A 13082-nucleotide genomic window follows, 5' to 3' on the forward strand; every position below is an offset into this window, starting at 1 on the left:
AAATGCTTTATTGTTGCAGAAAGGAAAAAGTGGGCAATATATATTGCAACTTCCTTTCTCTTTTTTTGCTATTTCTAGGCTTCCGCCTAGGCATTTTCTCAAGTTCAGCATCACCTGCACTCATTATGCATATCTTGACTCCCCTATAATCAAGAATGTGCATTTTCCTGCCCAATATTTAGGTAAACATTAGCAAGATCCAGAGATGATAACTTATATTCTGGTAACCATTACTAAAAATATCACATATTGCACATGGTTCTGTTTTAAAAAGCAGACTGAATATGCGTGCTTCACAGACCAAGGCGCAGGCTCTGAATCAAAAAAGTGGTTTTATTTACATAACAAATGAATAAGCAGATCTACATTTCCCCAGTCCCCTCAGTGCATAAAATGGTAAAATAGTTTACTTTCTCTCAACATAGATTTTAAACAGAAGTTTACTTATAGCCTTAGTTTGATCTAGTTCCTTTTAGTAAAATGACCCAAAACCTATTCTTATCCTTGGCGATGCTGTGCTTATCTTTCCCATATTGGACCGAGTTCTTCAGTGGGTAATTCAGAATTTGCACCCAGAGTTGGAATATTTTCAGATGATGTTATGGTTATTGGACACCATGAACATCGAGACCAAGGTCTTTCTGTATCAACAGGTGATATTCTGCCCAAATCTTGGAAAATTTCCACTGATCAAATGTATGCCACGATACTGCATGAGGCCGATCCTCCTTATATCATTAAAGGTTTATTGTATATTTGCAGTGCTTATTTGAGCTGGATCCAATTTGATGTGAGTGACTGCCAGCACATCCTTTCTCAAACTACCAGCATTGCTCCTCATAAATTGGCATTGCTTTAGTGTGGCTTGTAAATTGTCTGTGGGATGTCAGAATGTGGCAATGAAGAGCAGAGATTGAAGCTTTGTATGGTTTGAGTCATTCTTTACAATAGTAGGTGATCTTGCAAGCAATAATATTTGTTGAACCCTACAGGGTTGTTATTTGTTTTATGGTTAATGAGCTTATAGGAAAACAACTTCAGCTACAGTAGTTCAAAAAGAACTAGGCCGTTGGACTGTTATACGAGTGAGCAAAGTAAGAAATAGTCCTCGTGAGATCATGGGTAAGAAAATGCAGATCAGTTTCTACAATGTATGAAGATGGGACCCAACAAGGTAGCTGATCTTGTTATCCCTGTTCAGAACTTTGTACCTGGGTGCCTTTAACTAATGCATAGGGTTTACTAAGTTATTGTCCGTTTGCTTGGGATGTTGCTGTACACAAATTTATTGCTTTCCTTGTTACACATATGACCACATTGGAAAAGCATTTCAGTGGCTGGGAAAAGTATCAGACAAGTGGTTTCTTTACAAATTGAATCCGCCAATATTTGTGGTAATATGTAGAGATGGATTGAGAATTGGGTGGAAGGGCGTAGGCAGTTAAATTAAATTTATATCTTTTTGGAGACTGCTCACCAATGGTGTCCTGTAAGAATCTGTTTTTGGACAGTTCTTTACTGTTTTATTAATAGTCTGGATATGGGCGTTGGGGGAACAAATGTATTTCAGGTGGATTTTGATGTCTTGGTTTTGGACATAGTATTTTTATCTGTCTGTTTTTTCTATGCAAGTACTTTGGTGTGTTTAGAGGATGTGCAAGAATCTATATAAATGCAAGTCTTTTTCTTTCCAATTTGTGCTTGTGTAACAGTAAGTTGTTTGCTTACTTTCTCTAAATGACAATATAAGGATACAGGAGAGCAATCACAATGATTGAGGGAATGAAGAGCTTGAATTATGAGGACTGATTATGCAAATTGGAAACATTGTGACTAGAAAAGTTTGATAGGTTTGCTGTTTTTCGAGTTAGAAAAACTAGACCCATGATTAGCTATTTCACTTTGCCAGAAAAATACATGCATTTGAAGGCGATAAATTCAACTGTTAAACTGTGAAAACATTATCTCAGTGAGCAAGGGTCAATAAGTGGAACAGGTTCTCGGGAAAAAGTGGAAGGAGTCAGGATTGATTTATTAATCAATTAGTTAGATTCCTTTCAAAAATTCAATTATGAATAATTTGAGACATGATCTGTTATGTGATATATGCTTGGAACTAACAAATGACTTTGGATCTATGACTCCCATAGTTTTCTACCACTTGAATTTTCCTCGTCATGTCAGTTAAAGGCTAATTGACAGATTGCTTGCCTTGATTATTCAGCAACTACATTATTGTTATATCATGTGGCTACCAAGATAACAGTTGACAAACAAATGGATCATGACCAGCAATGCTGATGTCCTTAAGAAAATCAAAGTTAGACTTTGTTATATTCAGGGATAGTTCTTATCCGAAAACATTCATTGACTGGGGTTAATGAATTCAAGGAAAATAATTAGTAATAGCAAAAAGATATTTTGCTAAATTTTTTTTGACTAATTTGTAGTTGTGTTCTGATGCATGAATTCATGTTACGTATTGACTGGCATTAATCTTGTCTTGCTTATCTTCAGGTCCTGGTTTTATTTCAGTGTGAAGGGAGGAATTCCTAGTAAAGTTATTAAAATCAATATTATGAATATGAATAAGCAAAGTAAACTGTACTCCCAGGGAATGGCGCCATTAGTCAAGACTGTGCCTGGAAAGCCACGCTGGGAACGTGTACGAGAGAGACCAACGTATGAGGTATGGACATTGTGAAATAGAGATTTTGTACAGAGGATCACGGCTTATAAGTTCACCTTTTGAAGATTTGAAAAATCCTTCCAAAAACAGGGGGTGACTTATAAACTGAGCATAAGATGTGAAATCGTGTGTGTTGGTGTAGGTTGTTCCCATTTTTGAAATGTGAAAAAAAAATCTGTTCATCTACTGCCATGTGCAGTTTGCTCTGTTTCGTTGTCTTACCATGCATCTGCTTGACAACATGTTCTGTATTGCCTGCTTGATTCCATGTGCTGACATATAAAGCTTGAGGGGCTCAATGGCCTACTCCTGCTCCTTGTTCATATGTTTGTAAAGCTGATTTTCCAGAGTTTTAGAGAGCTAAGAAAGGAGAAAACTTATGCTAAATGCACCAGAAACCTGAGTAAATTCTATGAAAATTACATTTGTGAAGTGAGTGCTGCATGGTGAAATGAGAGTGCTTTGGAGTTGGGTGAAAACAGAGAGTTAGGTGATACAAGGAGAAGGTGAAGCTGAAAGACTGAGCTCAGTCTGGGCAGGAGCGTAGTGTGGCAGAGCTTCATAAACACAGAGTGAAGGAGGGAACAGATTTAGTGAGTAGTGGGTAAGGCTGAGTCATTGTTACTAGACTATAGCACTTACCTTTTTTGACGGCGACAGGTTAAACCAGTGTTAGTACAGGGACAGATGGCGGCATTCTGAGGCGTCGTCACAGTCAAGAAAGTGACGTGGGACCAACAGGAACAACTGATTGGTAAATAAGTCCAGGTGGGTATTTTCAAACTATATATTGTAAGTCATTGTTTAAGCAAGGGTAGGAACAGATTTGATTTTTAAAAAAGTCTTATAAAGTTCTACATTAAAGGGGCTTAGTCATGACGGAAGAGCTCAAAGCCATCGTTTGTTCCTCCTGCTCTATGTGGGACGCCGGGCACATTTCCAATGCCCGGGACAAGCATGCGTGCAGGAAGTGTGTCCAGCTGTGGGTCCTGGAAGCTCGAGTTTCAGAGCTGGAGTGGCAGCTGGGGACACTGGAGCATCCGTGACTTTGAGAGCATTGTGGATGGCACCTTAGAGAGGTGGTCACACTGCAGCTGAAGGGACTTGAGGAAAGAAGGGAATGGGTGATACCAGATAGTCCAACAGAAACAGACAGGTAGTTCAGGAGTCCCCTGGGGTCCTACTCGCAAATCAGTATTCCATTTTGGATGTTGATAGTGATAGGGGATTCTATAATCAGTGAAACAGCTAGGTGCTGCTGTGGCCATCAGTGTGACTCCAGGATGGTGTGTTGCCTCCCAGGTGCCAGGATCCAGGATGTCACTGAACAGCTGCAAGGCACCCTGAAGGGAAAGGTGATGAGGCAGAGGTCATGGTACATGTTGGTACCAATGACATGGGTAGAAAGAGGGATATGGCCTTGCATCAAGAATTCAGGTAGTTAGGCAGTAGGCTAAAAAGCAGGACCTCTTGGGTTATAATCTCTGGATTACTCCCAGTAGCATGTGGTAGTGAGCACAGCAGTAGGAGTATAGTGCAGATGAACGCATGGCTTGAAAGTTGGTGCAGGAGGGAGGGTTTTAGATTCCTGGATTACAGAGACCATTTCTGAGGAAGGTGGGACCTGTACCAACAGGGCGGTCTAAATCTGAAGCAGAGCGGGACAGACATCCTTGTGGGTGGATTTAGTAGTGCTGTTGGGAGGAGTTTAAACTAATTTAGCAGGGGAGGGGAAACAGACTGTTAGCAAAATAGGGACAAAGCATAATACGTAACACAATCAAGTCAGAGGGAGTACAGCTGTATTAAGTTTCAAAGGAGTTAGGCCAGGCTAGATGGCCTCTCATGGAATTGTGATATAGTAGCCATCACAGAGACATGGTTGAGGGAGGGGCTGGATTGGCAGCTCAACATTCCTGGATGCAGAATAGTCAGGGGAGGGGGTAAAAGTGGAGGAGGCATTGTGTTATTAGTTAAGGAGTCAGTTCCTGCAGTAAGGAGAGATGATGCCTTGGAGGGGGCATCAAATGAAGCTTTGTGAATGGAGCTTAGGGAGTAAAAAAAGGGCAGCCACATTGCCCATTGTTTGTTTTGACCCCCCCGACAATCAGCGAGAAATTGAGGAGCAGATATATACACAATTTGGGGAGGTGTGTAAAAACAATAACAATGGGGAAATTATATTAGGTGATTTCAACTTTCCCAAAATTAATTGGGATAAAAATAGTGTTAAGGGCTTGGATGGAGTGGATTTCTTGAAATGTGTACAGGTGACCTTTTTAGGTCAATATGTAAATGCTCCAACGAGGGACAGTGCAGTGCTGGACCGAATTCTGAGGAATGAAGCCAGACAGGTGGTTGAGGTGGTAGTGGGGGAGCACAACATGGTAAAATGGGAAGAGGATAACCAGGGAAAGAGCTCATTACGAACCAAGGGGCAATCTATGGGTGGAACCAGAGGACATCGGTAGAGTGTTAAATGAGTATTTCACATCCTCCTTCACCCCAGAAAATGAGGGTGAAGGTATGTAACTCCGGGAGTGAGACTGTGAGGTTCTTGAGCAAATTGACATAGGGAGTGACAAGGTATTGGTGGTGTTGGCAGGCTTAAAAGTGGACAAATATCCAGGTTCAGATGAATTGTGTCCCAGGCTGTTAGAGATAAGGGAGGAGATTGCAGAGGCTCTGACCCAAATCTTTAATTCCTCTCTGGCCATGGGAGAGGTACCAAAGGACTGGAGAACAGCTGATGTTGTTCCACTATTTAAGAAGGATTGTAGAAATAAGCCAGAGAACTACACCCCAGTGAGTCTCACATCAGTGATAGGGAAGCTATTGGAGAGAAGCGAGGTTTGATCAGGGACAGTCAGCATGGCTTTGTCAGAGGGAGGTCATGCCTTACAAATTTGATTGAAATTTTTGAGGCGGTGACCAGGTGTGTAGATGAGGTTAGTGCAGTTGATATAGCCTGGATGGATTTCAGCAAAGCCTTTGACAAGGTCCCATATAGGAGACTTCTGAAGAAGGCAAATGCAATTTGGTTACAAGGTAATTTGAGGAGGTGGATTCAAAATTGGCTTAATTATGGGAGACAGAGGGTGATGACAGAAGACTGGAAAGTCAGTGTCCAGTGGTTCCTATGTTTAGTACTTCTCTAATATTCTGAATTAACTTCTTTAACAAAATCAAATTGTTTTTGATCAGTTGCTATAAAGCCATTTTGCTGCACCAATTTCCTGAGTTTGTGTTTAGTTTGGAAACTACAGCATGAAAAGTGATGCAATGTTGTTCTACAGGTTAAGTTAACTTAATCGTTCATGAAGAACAACAGCAAACCACATTTATGCAGTGTCTTTAATATAGTAGAACACCAGGAACTTAATGTATATAAAGATAGCATTGAACCAAGTAAAGGGATTTTAAGGCAGACCATCAAAGACTAAGAACATAAGAACATAAGATAAGAAATAGGAGCAGGAGTAGGCCATCTAGCCCCTCAAGCCTGCCCCGCCATTCAATAAGATCATGGCTGATCTGAAGTGGATCAGTTCCACTTACCCGCCTGATCCCTATAACCCCTAATTCCCTTACCGATCAGGAATCCATCTATCCGTGATTTAAACATATTCGATGAGGTAGCCTCCACCACTTCAGTGGGCAGAGAATTCCAGAGATTCACCACCCACTGAGAGAAGAAGTTCCTCCTCAACTCTGTCCTAAACTGACCCCCCTTTATTTTGAGGCTGTGCCCTCTAGTTCTAGTTTCCTTTCTAAGTGGAAAGAATCTCTCCATCTCTACCCTATCCAGCCCCTTCATTATCTTATAGGTCTCTATAAGATCCCCCCTCAGCCTTCTAAATTCCAACGAATACAAACCCAATCTGCTCAGTCTCTCCTCATAATCAATACCCCTCATCTCTGGTATCAACCTGGTGAACCTTCTCTGCACTCCCTCCAAGGCCAATATATCCTTCCGCAAATAAGGGGACCAATACTGCACACAGTATTCCAGCTGCGGCCTCACCAATGCCCTGTACAGATGCAGCAAGACATCTCTGCTTTTATATTCTATCCCCCTTGTGATATAGGCCAACTCCCATTTGCCTTCTTGATCACCTGTTGCACCTGCAGACTGGGTTTTTGCGTCTCATGCACAAGGACCCCCAGGTCCCTCTGCACAGCAGCATGTTGTAATTTCTTTCCATTTAGATAATCCAATTTGCTATTATTTCTTCCGAAGTGAATAACCTCGCATTTGTTAACGTTATACTCCATCTGCCAGATCCTCGCCCACTCACTAAGGGGAGTCTTAAAAGAGTTGAAGAAGTGGAGAGGCTTGGTGGACTTCACAGTTTAGGATATAGGTAGCTGAATGCATGGACTGATTAAAATTGGGGATGGAAGAGGCCAGGATTGGAGGAACACGCGATCTTGCAAGGTTGTAGGGATGGAAGAGATTACAGAGTTGGAAATGGCAAGGCTGTAGAGATGAGAATTTTAAGATTGAGGCATTGGTCAACCAGGAACCTGTGTTGATCAGTTCAAACGTAATGCGATGATCGTAGTGCAATTGATATAGATATATATCTTGTTTTTATGTTTAAGGGTAATGTTTAGAAGTTCAGCTGGAAGGAATGCAACTCAGATGCTGGGAGAGCAGGATAATTGCTCATCTTAGCCTTGCAAGTGGTTAAGTTCACTAGAGTTAATGGACAACTGTTTGCTTAAGTTCTCCTGGGATTTCTGATTAGAATTGACAGGGTCATGTAATAGGGTTTATGTGTAGACCTGGATCTGTAGCAGAGAAGCAAAGAGCTCTTGCAAAAAGCAGTTTGGTTTGCAGCTGGTCGAAGTTAGAAAGATTTTGCAGGCTCTGGAACTCTATCTCTCTCTGAAAGCCCTCAGACTGTTAACAAATGTTAAAGCAAGTATGCTTGGGTTTGCTAACCATTTATTTAAAAGTGGATTTGATTTATGCATGAATGGGGCTTATTTGGAACTGTCATCAGCTAGAAAGTAAAGTTGCTTCCTTTCACTTTTTAAAATATTGTCCAACTGTGAATGGTTAAGCTGCTTCATTTGTTAGAGTTATAAATTTAAACTGTTATTAAATAAAGTTAGTACCACTATTAAAAAAAATCCCGACATTGTAAGTGGAATCATTCCTGGAAGAAAGTATTCTTTCCTCACACTTCTGCCAAAATAGAAAAATTGTTGGGGGTCTAGTCTGGCTTCATAATATGACATGGGGTCCTGGTCTGGGACCCTAACAATGTGTGCTGGGTAAATGAGATATGGTGTGAGATAGGACTTGGGCAGCAGTGGTTCTGATTAACTCAAGTTTATACAGGGTGGAAAATAGGAGACTGGCATTAGACTCATCAAACCAAGAGGTAGCAAAGGTAAGGAAGATGGTTTCAGAAGCAGAAAAGCAGAGGTAGGAGAGAAGTCAGGCTCCTGGAGGTATAAATAGGTTAGCTTTGTGCTAGAGTGGATATGTGTTTGGAAGTTCAAATTGGGTTCCAATATAACACCAAGTTTGTAGTCTGTCTGGAGGACTGGAGTCAATGGCTAGTAATCAAGTTTGCAGCACAGACTGAAAATAATTGCTTCTTGCTCATCTAGTAGAGGTTGTTGGACAAGCGATCTGACAAATTATAGACAGTGGCAGGATTGAGAGAGGTGGTGGTAAAGTTGAGCTCAGTACCATCAATGGACATCTGGAACTTACTGTTGTGTTTTTGGATGATGTAGTTAATGGGCAGTAGGTAGATGAGAAACAGGGTGCCAAGGATAGATCCTTGGTGAACTGCAGCGGTAATGGAAAAAGAAGCCATTGCAATAGATTCTGTGATACAAACAGGTGAGTTCACCCAGCTAGGGGTAGAGGAGAAACACTGGAGGGGACTGGTGTACTCACCTGTGCCAAAAACTGCAGAGTTAAGAAGGACAAGGAGGAACAATTTATCACGGTTACCATTACATAGGATGTCACTTGAGTTTCAATACTGTGGAAATCAGAATGGAAGGACTGAAGTATGGAGATTGAGGTCCTTATTGGTTTTTGGTAGTTTATGCATAGGTTTAGCAGCTTTTTTTGCAAACATTTGATCTACTTTGCTTTCCCTCTTCCTCACCTTCTCAACCAGCATTTGTGTGGGTGCCATGGTTAAGACTGTGAACATCTTGGTAGATGTTTATCCCAATCCTGTGCCAGTAAAGGCATACCACAAAGTTATACATATTAGTGCTGGACTTAATTCACAGGGAGGTTAATGTGAGATATTGACCGGAATTCTCCAGTCTCGCATGCCCTGCTCCCACTGCCAGCAAGAAGGGAGAATTTGGCACTCAGTCAAATCTCCATTCACAGCAGCTGGACTGGATAGTTCCAGCTGCGGGCGAGGTCAGAGAATTCCGGCCACTTTCCAGGAGCCTATCGTCCAGCCACTTGTGGTCATTCACCAATTGTAGGGTATCTCTTCCATGCCACAAGTAGCTGGCTCATTTGAACATTAATAATGGTGTGCTTCGTTCACACAGGTTATTTTTCAATGAATTGCTACGTAGTGTTGCCAGGGAGTGTTCTTCCGTTTTGACACAATGAATATTTTTCTAGAGTTTGTTGATGTACATTTTAAGTTTTATCAGAATCTTGCTGAAATGTGTGGATTTGTTTGTTTTCTTCATTGATGCTCTAAATTGCTCCCCTGAATTGTTAAGATTCACAGCATATTTTATTGTCTGTTCAGATGCCTGCCAAATCCCTGCAGGATGGGTATTCTTTAAACATTTTGTGCTGAGCATAAGTCTATTCCGAACACTTACAATTTGTATGAGGATGTGGATTTAGATCTAATCACTAATCCAAAAACAAACCATTGGAAAAATTCCCAGTAATTGAGCTACAACGTTTGTTTGCCACTTCATCGTTCTGGATAAACTTTATTGCAGATAACAAACAGATTAACCTAATGCTGGTGCATTGCTGTGTTTAGCAACAAGATTTAGGAATATATTCTGATAATTATTTTGATGTAAATGTTTCCACTTTCAAGCTATTGTATTATAGCAAGTGCAGCACTGTTGCATTGTCACTATAATAGCCCTTCAAAATGACCTAACCGTTTAAGACCATAAGACATAGGAGCAGAATTAGGCCACTCGGCCCATTGAGTCTGCTCCGCCATTCAATCATGGCTGATATTTTTCTCATCCCCATTTTCCTGCTTTTTCCCTATAACCCCTGACCCCCTTATTAATCAAGAACCTATCTATCTCTGTCTTAATGACCTGGCCTTCACAGCCTTCTGCGGCAAAGAATTCCACAGATTCACCACTCTCTGACTAAAGAAATTCCTCCTCATCTCTGTTTTAAAGGATCATCTCTTTAGCCTGAGGTTGTGCCCTCTGGTTCTAGTTTTTCCTACTAGTGGAAACATCCTCTCCACGTCCACTCTATCCAGGCCTAGCAGTATCCTGTAAGTTTCAAAAAGATTCCCCCTCATCCTTCTAAACTCCAATGAGTACAGACCCAGAGTCCTCAACCGTTCCTCATACAACCAACTCTTCATTCCAGGGATCATTCTTGTGAACCTCCTCTGGACCCTTTCCAAGCACATCCTTCCTTAGATATGGGGCCCAAAACTGCTCATGATACTCCAAATGGGGTCTGACCAACCTCAGAAGTATATCTCTGCGCTTATTCTAGCCCTCTCGACATGAATGCTAACATTGCATTTGCCTTCATAACTGCTGACTGAACTTGCACGTTAACCTTAAGAGAATCTTGAACAATGACTCCCAAGTCCCTTTGTGTTTCTGATTTCCTAAGCATTTTCCCATTTAGAAAATAGTCTGTGCCTCCATTCCTCCTTCCAAAGTGCATAACCTCACACTTTTCCACATTGTATTCCATCTGCCACTTCTTTGCCCAGTCTCCAAGTCCTTCTGCAGCCCCCCTGCTTCCTCAATACTACCTGTCCCACTACATATCTTTATATCATCGGCAAACTTAGCAACAGTGCCTTCAATTCCTTCCTCCAAATCGTTAATGTCTATTGTGAAAAGTTGTGGTCCTAGCACTGACCCCTTACACTTACAATTTGTATTTTTTTGTTTCCATGGAATGAAATATCTCTTCACTGATGACCACTAGTCACCAGCTGCCATCCTGAAAAAGACCCCTTTATCCCCACTCTCTGCCTTCTGCCAGTCAGCCAATCCTCTATCCATGCCAGGATCTTATCCTTAACCAGCCTATAATTTCCCATCTGCTGCCTCCCTCTCTTCTTAAACAGCGGTGTTACATTCGCTACTTTCCAGTCCTCTGATACCCTCCCTGCCTCCAGTGATTCCTGAAAGATCACCACCAATGCCTCCACAATTTCCTCAGCTATCTCCTTTAGAACCCTAGGGTGTAGTCCATTCAGTCCAGGTGATTTATCCAACTTCAGACCTTTCAGTTTCCCCAGAACCTTCTCCTTAGTGATGGCCACTACACTCCCCTGTGCCCCCTGATTCTCCTGGAGCTCTGGCATCCCACTGGTGCCTTCCACCGTGAAGACTGATGCAAAGTAACTATTCAGTTCCTCTGCCATTGCTTTGTTTCCTATTATTACTTCTGCAGCCTCATTTTCCAGTGATCCAATGGCTATTTTTGCCTCTCTCTCTCCTTTTATATATTGAAAAAAACTCTTCCTATCTTCTTTTATATTACTGCTAGCTTACACTCATATTTCATCTCCCCCATTATTGCTTTTTTAGTTGTCCTCTGCTCGCTTTTAAAGGCTTCCCAATCCTCTGGCTTCCCACTAATCCTTGCCACTTTGTATGATTTTTCTTTTGCTTTTATGCTGTCCTTGACTTCCCTCGTCAGCCATGGATGCCTCGTCCTCCCCTTGGCATGTTTCCTCCTCCTTGGGATGAATTTCTGTTGTGCCTCCTGAATAACTCTCAAAAACTCCTGCCATTGCTGTTCCACTGACTTCCCTGCGAGGCTCCCTTTCCAATCAACTCTGGCCAGCTCTTCCCTTATATCTTTGTAGTTATATTTAATTAATTGTAATACCATTACATCTGATTCCAGCTTCTCTCCCTCAAACTGCAGGGTAAATTGTATCATATTGTGATCACTGCTCCCTAAGGGTTCCTTTACCTTAAGTTCCGTAATCAAGTCTGCCTCATTACACATCACCAAATCCAGAATTGCCTGTTCCCTCATAGGCCCTGTCACAAGCTGCTTCAAAAAACCATCCCTTAGACATTCCACAAATTCTTTTTCTTGGGATCCATGACATACCTGATTTTCCCAGTCCATCTGTATATTGAAGTCCCCCATGATTATTGTAATATTGCCTTTTTTATATGCCTTTTCTATCTCCTGATTTATTTTCTGCCCCGCATCCTGACTACTGCTAGGGGACCTGTACATAACTCCCATCAGGGTCTTTTTACCTTTGCAATTCCTCAACTCTACCCACAGAGATTCTATGCCTTCTGATCTTATATCACTTCTTGCTATTGATTTAACTTCATTCCTTACTAACAATGCAACCCTGCCCCCTTTGCCATCTGCCTGTCCTTCTGATAGGACACATATCCTTGGATATTTGGATCGCAGCCCTGATCCCCTTGCAGCCATGTCTCTGTGATGCCCACAACATCGTATCGGCCAATTTCAATGTGTGCAACAAGCTCATTTACCTTGTTCCGTATACTACGCACATTTAGGTACAACACCCTCAGTTCTGTATTGGCCATCTCCCTTCTCATACTTGTCACCTTTTTTGCTCTGCCTGAGGTTAGATTCCTGCCACCTTCTCTACTCTCTTGTTCTATTATGTGGTCTGGAAATTTTACTAACTTCTCCTGAGCCCTCAGCTCCATTAACCTGCAGGGGGTGAACTCCAATCCCTTTTTTTGTTTCCATGGAATGAAATATCTCTTCAAGAAGAGTTAATATTATTTCCACTAAAATCAGTATTTTGCAAATATTTTCCTGAGAATTATGTATTATATTCTCTCAATTGTTCCTCCTTGTATCGCACTCTTGATTGCCATTAGGTGAGGGTAGTAAAGCAAAGTGATCGTATGGGAGACCATCAAGCATTAGGCTTTATTTCTAGAGGGATAGAATTGAAATGTAGGGAAGGTATGCTAAAGCTGCATTGAGTACTATGTGCATATTAGAAAAATGATATAGAGGCACTGGAGAGATTGTGACATGATTTACAAGGATGATACCAGAAAGTTGGGGAGAGTAGGGGGGAGGGGGGTGAGGAAAGAGGGAGGCTGAGGGGTGACCTAATAAAAATCTTTAAAATTATGAAAGATTAGATAGAGTGGATACAAAGAGAATGTTTTCACTTGTGGGAAAGGCTGAAGTTGGGGT

General features: G+C 41.6%; 1 protein-coding gene across 5 annotated transcripts in view; it reads left to right on the forward strand.

Annotated features, from left to right (window-relative positions):
- The window catches only part of agbl5 (AGBL carboxypeptidase 5), a 107821-nt gene that overhangs the window by 17821 nt on the left and 76918 nt on the right, over positions 1–13082 (forward strand). For all 5 annotated transcript variants that reach the window (XM_078213041.1, XM_078213042.1, XM_078213043.1 and 2 more), the window contains one exon: positions 2518–2689. In XM_078213041.1, the coding sequence (XP_078069167.1) occupies positions 2518–2689 (172 nt within the window). The remainder of the gene's footprint in view (positions 1–2517; positions 2690–13082) is intronic.

The sequence above is a fragment of the Mustelus asterias genome, chromosome 5 (assembly GCF_964213995.1).
Source record: "Mustelus asterias chromosome 5, sMusAst1.hap1.1, whole genome shotgun sequence".
Classification (NCBI taxonomy): Eukaryota; Metazoa; Chordata; class Chondrichthyes; order Carcharhiniformes; family Triakidae; genus Mustelus; species Mustelus asterias.